The following is a 14,178-nucleotide window of genomic DNA, read 5'->3' on the forward strand; positions in this document are numbered from 1 at the left end:
TAAATTTGATAAGCAACATAGTGTTATATCTGAGACGTAGACATCCTTTAACATGAGAGTGGTTTTACTTGATTGTATTCATATCAGAGTTCTGATACACGCTGAATTTAGTTGATCTGAAGGGCCCCTTACTGAATAATACGTCTGAGCTGTTGGCAGCGTGGTGCTGAAGTCATTAAGAGTGTATCTGTTGGGGGCTTTGGATCCGATTCACGCTATTGTAGACCTCTCCATACCTACTGCAGGGAGAGCTCTCGAAATAATAGGTGTTGAGAGTAAAAATACGCTCTCATCACTGTCACATCATCTGTTGCTTCTCCCTCACAGCCAGGACTTCTGCAAGCCGAGCTCAGGGTGATTGATTTGCCTGTACAAAGTGTTGGTACTGTAGGGCAGACTCATCTTCCTCAGGTTTATGTATGCTGTTACCAGCCCCATTTCATTATTTGGGCACCGAGGCAGACAGCACTGAGGGCCAGACCCATAAAATATTCAGGCATCCAACTTCCATAGAGAGGAGAGGACTTGGGTATCTCTGTACTTTTGTGGATCTTGACCTGAGTTGTCATAGGGCAAGTAATCAGCAGCAGAACGAGTAATTAAAGGTGGAGCCCTCAAGTCCTGGGTCAGTGCCCTACTTGTTTAAGTTATTTCACTCCAGCCCTGTATTGTGTTCTGTCTGGTTGGTTTCAAATTTTGGAACTTTTTGAATTGATCTGTAGCTCAGGTATTTGGGAAACTTTGTTTGATCATATAGGACATTTAACTGACTTCTTTCTATGATCTTTGACAGATTTGAGTTTCTGAGGAAAAGGCAGAAGACCCTATCAGACAATTCATCTGTTCAGTAAATTTCAGTAAAAATCTTTCTGCTGTCTTTTACCGCTGTCAAGCTGAAGGAAACCCTGTTTCAGTAGCTTTTTTTGGAAATCTTAATTGGCATATTTTTTCCAAAGTATAGCCAAGCTCATTACCCCAGCCCAGCTCAGTGTTTGTTGTTTAATTTGATGAACAGTCATTGTAAAAGTCGGATAACAACTTAGACTTTGTGGGAACCATTTTGCATCAAGAAATGAAAAACATACTGCAAGTCCTCATCAGCTTTTCTGACAGGGTTTTGATGCTTTCAGCTATGTTTAGAGATTTCTAATTGATCGTCCACGAGGAGGACTGCTGTCCTTCACGGGTCACTGAAAACTGGTGAGCCATCAAGCTGTCTATCTGTAAAGGTTATAGAGGTTTTTTTTTTTTTTTTTCCAAGTTGCCAATCGTGTTTAAACGGCCCTTAGGCAGTACCTTTAACCAAGCAATGAACCGATATATTTGGAAACAAAAGAACCTTTGATTTCAGAATTTCATAAGTCTCAGTTATGTTTTCTTAATCCACATGCTGCATTACGATTAGCTTCAATACCGGAATTCCTTCTTTATCATTTTATTTTTAAAGCCTTTAAAAGTGAGAGACTAGCTGAAATAGAATTGACTCATGTTGGACTGAAGTGATTCTCAAAATTAATACATGTGAATTAACATACATACTTCAAATGATCACACATGTCAACTACTGAATTGAATGTCCTTAGCTATAAATTATTGTTTCTTCTGTGTTGACTATAAAAGAGGCCGAGTTGCACATTTCTAAGTCATATTCTTTTAAATTATGTGAGAACACAATTCCGAAAGGAAAGGCATAACTCATTTTACTCAAAAAGCTGCTGAATTGCTAAATCTTAAAAACTCATTATTTTTGAGCGGTGATGACCTTCGGAAAATTTCAGCCTCAGAAGAATTTGGCTTAGAAACTTAGGAACAACTGAAGAAGGGGGGATGGAGGAAAGGAACTGGTTGAAACATGGTGTTTTTGGTAGTTACCCACAGTACAAGCAATGCTACAGTATCAGCCACGCTGCTTGTGTTTGGCTGGGGAGGAGAGCGTAGCTCTGTCTGCAGGTGTGTACATGCAAACACCCACAGCCACCCCCACCCCCCCCATTTTATTACTAGTCTTGAAAGCAGTCAGCCAGTTGTGAATTGCCCTTTGCTATTTCCTCATGGTCAGCCTCTTCTCTAAGACAGTTTTAATTGTATATGAAGATATACAAGAAGGATGTTGAGATGTTGGAGCGTGTCCAGAGAAGGGCAACGAGGCTGGTGAGGGGTCTGGAGAACAAGTCTTATGAGGAGCGGCTGAGGGAGCTGGGGTTGTTTAGCCTGGAGAAAAGGAGGCTGAGGGGAGACCTCATCGCTCTCTTGGTTTAGTGGGCATGGTGGTGTTGGGTCGACGGTTGGACTCGATGATCTTGGAGGTCTCTTCCAACCTTAATGATTCTATGATTCTATATACAATTATGTATACGAAGATACCTTTAACTCAAAATGTTAGTTGGAGCCTCAAGCCTGCCAAATGGCACACCAGCTGCATGCTTTGCTCAGTAGAATTTACAGTCTGAATGACAATCTCAAGGTAAGAAGAGAAACTAAATTATAGCTGAGCTGACATGAAAGATGTGATCTTTTCTGAGAAAATGGGCTTACCTTCGTGCACATGGAAGACACAACACAGCCTGTCCTTGATTCCCCTTTGGATAAGGGATGCTTAAGAGAGAGGTGCATTGTTTAAATCTCTCACCCATCCAATAGTAGCATTAGCAATTGAATTGGAACAAAGATATTAACCTTTGATCTGAGGTTATTTGTCTCAATGCAGCTCATAATTACGAGAAAAAATTATGGTAATAAATAACAAAGAAAAATGCTGTGCAAGTGAAAGTCATTGTCTGCAATATATATTGGCAGAACTTATACACCCCTGCCAGGACAGGGAATAATGAAGGTTAAAAGATAATGTAATAAAAAAAAAAAAAGGGGGCAGGGTAAATTTCCTTGCCGTTGAGTCACTGGATTTCTGTCCCTGTTCTGTAATGTCAAAATATTTAACAAATGTAGTTTAATAAAAGGATCAGCTGATTAAACACATATGCAATAATATATAGAGAAAAGAGACAAAACTATTTTGGGCCTGATCTTGCAAGCGTTATGATGCAAGTAGTCTCTGTGAGAATAACAGGAGTGAATCCTTTCTGTGTTACTCTTAATAGAAAGCACACTTCACTGCACTTTTAACTGTGGTAGCTTTAAATTATAGCATGACGTTTTGACTGTAATGGCAAAAAAAGCCTGTTTAGTGAGTATAAGAAGGGTTCTCATGCACTTAATGCACTGTTCTGAAAATAAGTAACTGTAAGCTGTGCCAAGAGGATATTATCTAGAATGATTAATGTCTCATGTCCTGACTTCTCCAACTTTGTTTTCAGGTGGATACGTTGCTAACAGTCTAGCAATTATGACAGATGCACTTCATATGTTAACTGACCTTAGTGGTATTATTTTGACCCTGCTTGCTCTCTGGCTGTCTGCAAAATCTCCCACAAAGAGGTTCACTTTTGGATTTCATCGCTTAGGTATGTAGATAATCAGCTTTTGCTATTAACAGAGTATTTTAAGCAACAACTGTAAAGATCACCTAATTCTAGAAGAATAGGTAACTAGAAAGAAAGTAGCAGCAAACCTAAAAGTTGCTTTATGTTTTACACCCTGACTCTAATGTCCTTTCACTGGCCATTGTGGATCCACTACGTAGGTTGTATTGCCACAAGGGGATAGATAATAAAAAAATTTTAAATTTTAAATCTCAGCCAAAAGTGAAGTTTGATGGCAGAGTTTCACTCACTGGGAGCAGGATGAGTCTCTCCATCTCTGTCGAACTAGGACTTAGCAGATTCAGAGTTGAATTCTGAATGCTTGATTCATCTTCCATCTTAAAGGGGAAGGTTAGGGAATTGGATACATGATGACATTGTAAATATGACTTCCTACAAATGAACCATGGCCTAAAAAGTTTAAAAAGGGTTCAGAGGAGAGAAGCTGTCCCCAGCAAGAACAAGGGTGGATATGCAGCTGTGTTTCACAGCCCATCCATACTTACTGGGCTGTTGCATTAGGTGAGGCCCCTGTGCACCTTTGTGCTTTGGAATGGAGGCTGTTGAGCAAGGGAGGGACACATTCTTTGGTCACTCACTGCTGTACCACTGTTACTGCTTGTGTGACACTCTGAGGAGCTTGTTGATGCAGGAGCTGTACGTGTCAGTCCTGTTCACAACAGATTATTGCCAGTGCCCAGGATTTACAAAGTCCCATTGACTTCAGTAGAATTATGATACGAGAAAAAGGTCCTATTCAATGTGAAAAATGACATCTTAATCCAGAACGAAAAAGTTCTGTAGAGCGTATTATCAGAGAGCTCTGCCCTGCCAGAAGCCACATAAATCAGTAGTATTCTTGCGCTCCCCAAACCACACAAGGCAGAGGTCAAAATGTCCCATGGTTTGCAATTCAGTAAGTTACTTAACCTCTGCCCATTTTAGGCGTCTGTAAAAAGAAGTATAAACAGAATGATGTACTAAACCTTGGAAGGGTGTTTTCAGGATTCATTACTTCATGTTTGGAAATGTAATGATGATAAAGGGTGTTTTCGTGTGGTTGCTAACTGGATATAATAATTCATCACGTACAGCTGCAGGTCTTGTAGACATTTTACCACAAGCTTCAACCTTTATTTTTCATGGAATAGATCATTTCTAGCGTCACAGTTTGCTGCCCCTACTCTATACATTCTATAGCCTATATTTTTCAAGGAATTTCAAAGTCTTGTGTAGTCATTATTTGCAATTCTTATTTTGGCTGCTAGAACAGCAGTAGAATTCAACAACTCCATCACTCCTAGTCATTTGTCATCAGTCACTAATGCATGAATGCATAACTCTGTACACCAGCAAAGATCTTTGGGGATTTAGCAAGAAAGCATTAACAATGCCAGCATTTCCCATTACAAACTTTTCTTTCAAGAAGTTTTCATTTTGCAATAGGAGCTCCCCTAATACTGAAACCTGACCTTGCAGGTATGCCCCTGGCATTTGCTCATACTCTCCAGAAGGATGTTTGCTAGCATTTATACATACTTTAACCCTATTTTAAAATAATTTGAGTAATTTATGTGTCTTTGTAACTTTTCTAAAACCAAATAGTACATACATTGAACTTGCCATGGCCTAGCTTAAAACAGGAGTTAATCTTAAGAAAAATAAAAGAAACTTATTTAACCATTAAAATCTTACTCAGTTCTGTAAATTTTCACTGACTTTTCATTAATTTGAGGGCTCCACAGCACTTTGCAAACACAAATCCCTGAGGATTCCTGCCACCACACTTTCTGTACCTTTCCCCCCCCATTTTACTGCCAAGAAAAACACTGGCCAGCCTGACCCAATGGTGGCCCACGGGCCAGATCTGCCCCATAGAGTTAGTCCATATCGCCCACCATCTTCTCCCTGGGCACCATCTTCCTGCTACAGGGAACAGCTTCTCAGTTCTGCAACAATTACTCCTCCTTTTCTGCTGCCCCATGCCAGTAGGTGGTCAAACACTAGAACAGGTAGTAGAGTCTCTACAGTTGGAAATACTCAAAACCCAACTGGACACAGCCCTGAGCAACCTGCTGTAGTTGACCCTGCTTTGAGCAGGGCTACACAGTTTCCAGGGGCTCCTTTCTACCTCAGCCATTCTGTGTGAGTAGCAGCAGTGCAGCTCTCGCTGTAGGAGGAGGACGACTAGAGCCTGGAGGTTGGGGGGCAGAGTTTCTGTGGCTGCAGTGAGGAAGGGGAAGTGGGTAAAGGCCCCGCAAGAGACCTCCAAACCTTGGTCTAGGCTGTGCAAGTACAGGAGGTGGGATGGTTCAAAATTACTATACACAGTTTTCTAAAGTCACATTTGTGAAATTTATTTGCCTGATTTTAGGGACCCAATCTGAACGCCGTGGCCAGAGGACCCAGTTTCACACATCAGTGAATGCTGGCAATGGAACAAAGCTGCTTCCAGGGCATATCCTCACTGTAACACATTTTTCCAAATAACCTGTATGTAAGAAGCTTGTCAGCAAATAGTATGAGCTCAACAATAGCTCGAATTTCATGAGAGATGTTAAAACATGACAGTGTTAAAAATAGGGTACAGATTGAGCATCTGTCACAGAAAAAATGTGGAGCATTTGTTTAAAGCTGGGAATATGTGCAAGCACTATCTCATCACTGACCTGCTTTGCATTAAGTTTTAAGATAATCTATACATACAGTAAGCATGAAAACATTCTAACGAACAATGTTTCTAGTGCTCATTATCACTTCTGTTTGCAGAACGATGAATTTTCAGTCTCATTCCCATAAACATTGCATTGTAAAGACAACAGACCTATTAGTTGTCTAGTCAAATTCCAGAAGGAAATTAGCACTAGTTTTCATTTGTCTGAATTCTCTTTGAATACATAATATGTATGCTCCATCTTCAGTTTATTCCATTTTCAGTGGTGAAAAGGAAGCTGACAGGTTCGGGAATGGGTTAGGAAAGTGAAGACAAAATAATGGAAATTGCAGACATGTCTAAAAAGGATTATATTCTTGAAGCCAAAAATAGTTCTGTTTCACCACCAAGTGGAGATACCTCCTTCTCAGCAAGGCACTGAGCAGATTTAGGCATAGATAAGAAACCTGGGATTTTTCCATTGCTGCAGAGACAATGTTAGTAATGACAGAATCAGTCAGTCCACTGAGACAGTGCATAGTTCATTTCACAAGAAGTGAAAGATCTCAGCACAAATCTACAATGCTGACATGACGATGACTGTGAAAGAAACTGCAAGGAAAACACTGGTTTCCGTTGCAGAAAACAGTTTTAGATTGTAAAACCACAATATGTTACTTCTCTGGTAAATGCTAATGTGCTATGGCTTCACAAATTTTCTAAAAAGCATTCTGGAAAACCTTCTAAGCAATGTATTATTTTTTTTTAAGGCTGTTGGCCTGAATAATCTGCCTGCTTTTTGAAGAACACTACCACTTGCATGGATATTTCCAGGATTTTCATGTTGCTCTGAAATCATCTGAGATTGTGACAGTTGCCTTTCAGAGCCTTGTTACTGCCTGGTAATGCTGGTAGTCATCCAGGCATTGACACACTACCGAACAGCTGAATGCGTTGGTGTGAGTTTCTTCTCCCATAATGATGTTAAAAATTCAGTGTATGGATCAAGTGATTTTGGTGATATTAAAATGCTTATATAGCTGTGTGTTTTTTACTGTAATATTCAATAAATAAAATTAAGGCAGTTCTGTGTTAGAAATGACACCTTCTGCAGTAACCAAAGTTGTACTACACACCGACAGATTCAAAGCAAGAGGGAGAAGTGAGGCGAATCAATATTCTTAGAGTTATGGTACAGCTAAGAGCGGAATTTTGCCTTTGGGGTATAAATCAGGGCAACATGTGTGGAACAAGGGGGAAGAACAACCATTGCAGTTCCAAGTAAATTAATTCCAACTCTGATCTTTGAATTCACACAGGAAGGCTAAGATCCCAGTGATCCATCTGGCAAGTGACAGTAATGAGCATTATGCATAATGATTACAGATTACTCAGGCATGGCTGTGGATTTACATGCAATACAACGGAGCTAGCATTAAGGTTTTCCCAGTGCTTTTTGTAAAGCCCTGTATTAACTTGCTTGTAACTGAGACTGTCTTAACTGGGCCAGTGTTTTCTCTGTCAGGTATCTTGCCACCTTCTTTTTTTTTTTTCTCTTTTTTTTTCTTTTTTTAAAGTTTCAGCTGCAACAGGGCAATCATTTTCAGAATATGAAGCTAGAGGGTAAAAGTATGTTTATGTTAAAAAGAATCTAGTGACCCATTTGGAAATACCTATATTCCTTATAGTACGACCTTAAAACTGTAGTGTGGACTCATTCTTCTCAGGTTTATGTGCATTCTTACCAGCCCGATTTAATGACTTGGGTACCGAGGCAGGCGGCACTAAGGTCCAGATCCATAAAATATTCAGGCCTGTTTACCTCACATCAGAACAGCAGGAACCTTGTAGAGAGCTGTAACCACTTTCCACAGATGTAAATGGCAGTGGAAGGTGCAGGACAATGAAATACTAGGAGTTTTTATTAACTTTCTAGTTTTCTCTTTATTCAGATGTATGTGCCCTTTTGAAAGTCCCTCCTGATCAGATAAAATTCCTACACCAAAGTGTTGGTCATAACACTCTTGTGAAATATGAGTATTTGGTAAACATTAGATAATGTTAAAACATCATATTACAGCAATACAGAAACTTACATTAAGCAGTCCTTCATAGCTGAAATCTGCAATAAATAACGTGTATGTACGCATATGTCAAGCAGCTTAGGAGTAATACGTCTGACAAGTTTGTATCATTCAGTTTCTTAATCTTTTTTATAATTTTTTCTTCATCCTAAATACAAAAGGATATATAAAAGTCACTTCTAAATCCAGCTTAATACTGTGGACACTTGAAATCAAGCTCCCTCTTATTCGTAGGTGGGCTGGTGATGTTTGAGATCACCTATCTTCCCCTCCTCTAGACAGGGCCTTTGCCTGCGGCTTCTTGGGCAAAAGTTTTGGGTTGTCTGAAGAAGTCACAGTCATCGCCCACGCAGAAGTTTTCAGAGAAAACATAATTTGAGGGATATACTGACAAGGAAGCGCGAAGGAGTTGATTAGAACAAACTCCATTTGTTAATCCTATTTTACGAGTTTTATTTACCACACAACTTGTTAGTTGTGCATTAGGGTTATAATATGCATAAAATAGTTAAAATAATTAAAGCTCTGTCCACGTTCTAATTTGGAAATAGAAATAGATCTGAGACTGACTTTTGTAACGTTGTTTCCTTTCTGTTTGCAGAAGTATTGTCAGCCATCATTAGTGTATTGCTGGTCTATATCCTTATGGCATTCCTCTTGTATGAAGCTGTTCAAAGAACTATCCATATGGACTATGAAATAAATGGCGATATCATGCTGATTACAGCAGCCGTTGGTGTTGCAGTTAACTTAATGTAAGATCTCCCTTTCTCTCCATTAACACTCATAAATGTATTTCTGAATAAGCTGCTAATTCATTCATGGCCTGTAACTTTCTCATGGGATGTAATCTTGCTGGACCTCTTCATTTTCATAAATAAGACAAGAAATGATACTGAGTATTACTTTTTCAATTCTTTGGTTTAAAAGGAAGAAAAAGAAAAAAAAGCAACAAAAAACCCCACCCACCAAACCCTAAAGCCTGTTTCTTGGAGTGTTTTTCTTCTTTCACTTTCAGAATGGGTTTTTTGCTGAATCAATCTGGCCACCTTCACTCCCACTCCCATTCCCACCCTCACTCTCACGTACCTCAGTCGAACTCTCCTAACACAGCCCACAGCGGTAGCCACGGACACGGCAGCCTTGCCGTGAGAGCAGCGTTTGTACATGCCCTTGGGGACCTGGTACAAAGTATTGGCGTGCTCGTAGCTGCATACATCATACGCTTTAAGGTAAGGAATGGCTAGTCTTTGAGGCAGGGTGGAATTTTTTTTAATTTCAACTCCGGTGATTAAAATAAAAAGGGATTTGTTTTTGTAAGTTATTAAAAAAATACTTTGTGATATTCTATTATAAGCTTCATACACATGCAAAATAAGCAAAGACTATCTCTAGTATGTATTTTGTAACTGTTCAAACAAAAAGAAACATTCATGACAAGCAACTGCATTTTCTGAGTCACATTTTTATAAGTGAGCTTATTTTCATACATCCTTTAACACTTTGGAACTTCCCTTGCAGCCAGAATACAAGATTGCTGATCCTATATGTACATATGTATTCTCCATACTGGTGGTTTTGACAACAGTTCGAATTCTGTGTGACACAGGAGTTATTATTCTGGAAGGTAAGATCTGTGCACAGTCTGCAGTACTTTACATGTCAAATACCAGTGAGCATTGGCACTTTCTTCACATCACGATCACCATCTCTAACGAAGTGGACTGTGACTGGAGACCTGTTTATGCTGCTGCTGCTTTAGTCTGTTGGTTCGTGATGGCTCATCTAAGTTGCAGCAGTCTTTAGGTGTCTTTGACCTCTGCCGTGAAATGTACGGAACTTTCTTGTGTGTCTGCAGTGGCTATCAGCTAAACTAAGTGTACATTTGCCCAGGCCCAGTTCTACACTAACTTTACAATAATTAAAGTGAAAAAGTGAATGTGAATGCATTTAAAAGGAGGAACCAAGCTTAGGCCAAATGCCTGGACAGGTGGTTCACGCCTGTCCTGTCTTCCCCTTTTCCGCAAGTGCTGTGGTATTATTTGTGTGCTTCTACTGTTACCGTAGGGGAAGCTACAAGTAAAGAGTGGTGTAAAAAGGAAGAAGAAAAAAAACGGAAAGAAAAAGCTGAAGGATCTTATCTCACGTGGTGACTTAGAGGGAAAGACGCCAGCAACGTTCTTTGCATTATTATAACTAACATGCCAACTATTGCTAGTACTTTTACCTTATGAAAGTGAAAATATTAGGGATGGGAGAAAAATCCTAGGTTTTAGCTGCACCTTCCTAGCTGTCTCATGTGAGCTATTATTGACTTCGTTTTTATTATGTTACGAGGTTAAATCAAAGACCTCAAAATCTTCAATGTCAAGTGATTTTGCTGTCATTTAGGAGGGGGAAAAAAAAATCCAACAAAATGGAAGTTCACCAAGAAGGCAAAAATGGTAAAATTTGCTTAAGAAACCTCAATTAGCTCCAGGGCAATAGCTAAGATTTAGCTGAAGAAAACAGATAAGACAAACTAATGGTGTATTAGATTCTAGATGTTTGAGCTGTAGCTGTTTGCATAGGTATCCCAGTTGTCATAAAAATCTCCACATTAATGATGTTATTAAAAGTGATGATAGGTGGGCTTTATGTATGCTAGGGAATTTTTCCAACTCGGATTCAGGATCTTCAGAGAATGGACCTGCATTTATATTGGAGACTACTGCTACAACATCAGGGTCCTTGGAGTTGTATCAGCTTTCAGTATTCTTTTTAACTTAAGTTTCATCATTATACTAGGATTGCTAAATTAAAAACGTAAATTATTATCTAATACAAGCAATGAGATTCTAGCTTTTAATATAGATTTATAAGGCAGCATGGAAGTCTATCAATAGCATGATGCGAGATATCAAAATTTAAGTCCATGTTTCCTGGGAAAAAGAAAGCTGTAGAAATAATACCAGGCAGTTAGCTAGTTATTTATCAGCTAAATAATTTTCTGTTAGTCTTCACTAGAAGGAAAATTTTGTTTAATATGAGACAATCCTAGACACGGAACTTTGAGAAGAGATGGTACTGGAACTAACATAATTTAAAAAAAAAGTAAGGCATCCGGTTCAGAGAGGAGTCATCCAAAAATTCTGAAGAAATTTGAGAAGAAGGTGGCTGAATTCCTCTCACGGTATATATAAAACTCAATAAAACTGGAAAATAAGCAGTAAAAAGCTATGATAGAAACAAAACTATTCAGAAACAGAGTTATTCAGTATTTTTGTACTAGTTTTTGAGCCCATGTTGATCATCTAAAATTTTGATTCTGCCCTTTGTACAGGTGAAGGGTTGAGTAGGGAAGCTATAGAGGTGCTGTAGCTGCTGAAAACACTACGTCCAGAAGGACTTAGTCAGTGCAGTCATTGGTTTGCAAAGAAGCCACGCTATAAGACAAAAAAGTCATGCGTTAACCACTGCAGAGGGATTACTATGAGCATTTGAAAATGATACCAGTTACTGGAAGAGAGAAGTTTCAGGAGACAGCAGGAGGCAGGCCCTAGCTTTTTTTTTTTTTAGGTTCTGACCTTAGAGTCTGGTCTAAGCAGTTACTAGGGGTTAGAAGTTGCGGTAAAGTTGTCTACACAAGTACATCGCTCCAAAGGATCTAACGCTGACTATTGCCAGAGAGCAGATTCTGGGCAGGACAAATTACATTTGAGACAACGCTGCAATTCCTGTACAACATCTGTATCCATACTGGACTTAATATGCCAATTTGCATATTCTTCTCTATTGGTAACTTGGAAGTTACTAATCACTTCCAACAGCACAAATTACAAAACTCTTTTGACGCTGAGATCTGTCATGACATTTTAAAGGCCACTGAGAGTTTGCAGAAGACCGAAGTAATTTTTATCTCATGTTTTGTATCACAGGAGTTCCAAGGCATTTAAACGTGGATCGCATTAAGGAAGACTTGATGAAAATTGAAGATGTTTATTCTATAGAAGATTTAAATGTTTGGTCTCTCACTGCAGGGAAAACAACTGCCATAGTCCACTTGCAACTAGGTAAGCTGCTGTATAGCATAATTCTAAATTAAATCTAAGTGTAGAAAAAAAAACCCCAAAACATTTTCTCTTCATATTGTTATTTAAATTGAACCAGGAAATATCATTCTGGGGAAAAAAATCTACTAACTATGGTTTTGTACAGTGAGCTACAGAACCCATTGGCCCAGAAAGACACAGTGTAAATGAAAATTGTGCAAAGCAAATATATTCATACTGAAACACCCAGTACAGAGTCTTTGCGGGGCGGGGCGGGGGGGGAAGGATTTCTCCTCAGAAATTCCCTTATTTCGTCCAGGGAAAGGCACGGTGAAGTTCTAATGTGGAACAGTCTGACATACGAAAAATAAATATGTTTTGCCAAAACATGTGCTGATTTAGATATCTAATAGTACCCTGTTAACAAATAATATTAAATATATAATATTAATTCTTGGTAAGAAAGCTCAGTTTTTTGGGGGAGTGGTGTCTAATACAGTTTTATCAAGATGTGATTCTAATTAGAGGACATAGACCTAAAGGTGTAAAATAATATCTAGAGAGTACATAGTGACCACAGAACAAAATTAAATTAATAAATGAGTGTGAACAAAGATTATTCTAGTTGGTAACACTGTGAAAAATTTGAGAACAGCTGGATTGTCCAGGTTTCTTGAGGAGTGAATTCTATTAATTATTCTCTTGATTTTCCAGTTCCTGGTAGTTCATCTAAATGGGAGGAAGTTCAGTTCAAGGCCCGACAACTGCTGCTGAACACATTTGGAATGTACAAGTGCTCTGTCCAGCTTCAGAGTTACAAACAGGAGATAAGCAAAACCTGTGCAAGTTGTCAGAGTTCCAGTGCCTAATTTCGTATGTTTTGGGAACTGCTGCCTTATTCTTTATCTTGTAGTCAAAGACTGAGAGCAATAAATGCAAAACGAAAATGATGAAATAGAAACCATTAATATGTGGATTTGTACCATGCAGCAGGGAGAACTGGTGCTGCAACAAGTGCAGTGGTTGCCCGACAGAACACCTATTTCACTCTCTCCTTTGTACTGGTTTATTCAATTTATTATGATTTTGAGACAAAGCTGTTTTCAGATTATTGTTTACAACCTGCAATGTGGCTCTGCAGATACCTCACAAATTACAGTCCAATATTGTCCTTTAATAACTACGTACCACAAAGTACCTGCACTCCAAATGGAGCATCAAGTATTCAGTATTTCAATTAGTCTCTAATGCTGATCATGCCAGGGTTCCATAATGTGTCATGATCCCTGAATTCATTATACAGTATTTTTGCAATAGTAATTTTCATACAGTATCTTAAACTATAATGTATACAGTGCTAGTTGAATTGTTTTGGAAACTGTCTCTTTGGAGACACTGCAAAATACAGAATTTACTGTACCCAGACCAGAAAGTTAGCTTTAATCTGGGCATTCAGAGATCCAGACAGGAAGATCCTTGCCCAGACTTCTGGTGTTTAACTAGAGGCCCAACACTACTGGACCCAAAGTGTTTTAAGTGATCGGTTATCTTTAATGTATTTTAGAATAGGGTTTATACATTAGAAACAGCTTATTTATTTTACAAAGTTTTGACTTGTAAGATGATTTTATTATTAATAATCTTGAATGTCTAAACCAACATTTGATTCACATTAAAAGGCCAGCTGATTAGCATGCATTCTAATTATAATTAATGTCCTGTAATTGATCATTTTTCCATGATTGTTTTGTTTTACAAGAAAAATCAAATGATAGACACTATGCTTGACATGGAGATACTCTCAAACACAGTCTACAGACATGCAAAACATATCTTCTAACAGGAAAGTGGGGAGCAGAAGTTTTAGATATGTACTATTCCCTCAGTCACAGACCTCTGACCTTTTCGTCTTTGCTTTGAGCACAGTATTT

The 14,178-nt window shown here is 38.7% G+C and overlaps 1 protein-coding gene across 1 annotated transcript in view; it reads left to right on the forward strand.

Moving 5' to 3' along the window:
- Positions 1-14,170, forward strand: part of SLC30A4 (solute carrier family 30 (zinc transporter), member 4) — a 17,245-nt gene extending 3,075 nt beyond the window's left edge. The window contains exons 3-8 of the mRNA XM_009330988.1: positions 3,315-3,461; positions 8,818-8,971; positions 9,235-9,448; positions 9,738-9,843; positions 12,134-12,268; positions 12,962-14,170. Coding sequence (XP_009329263.1) covers positions 3,315-3,461; positions 8,818-8,971; positions 9,235-9,448; positions 9,738-9,843; positions 12,134-12,268; positions 12,962-13,116 — 911 coding nt within the window. The 3' untranslated portion in view covers positions 13,117-14,170. The remainder of the gene's footprint in view (positions 1-3,314; positions 3,462-8,817; positions 8,972-9,234; positions 9,449-9,737; positions 9,844-12,133; positions 12,269-12,961) is intronic.
- The last annotated feature ends 8 nt before the right edge of the window (positions 14,171-14,178 follow it).

Source organism: Pygoscelis adeliae, unplaced genomic scaffold (genome assembly GCF_000699105.1).
Source record: "Pygoscelis adeliae isolate BGI_AS28 unplaced genomic scaffold, ASM69910v1 Scaffold318, whole genome shotgun sequence".
In the NCBI taxonomy this organism is placed as follows: Eukaryota; Metazoa; Chordata; class Aves; order Sphenisciformes; family Spheniscidae; genus Pygoscelis; species Pygoscelis adeliae.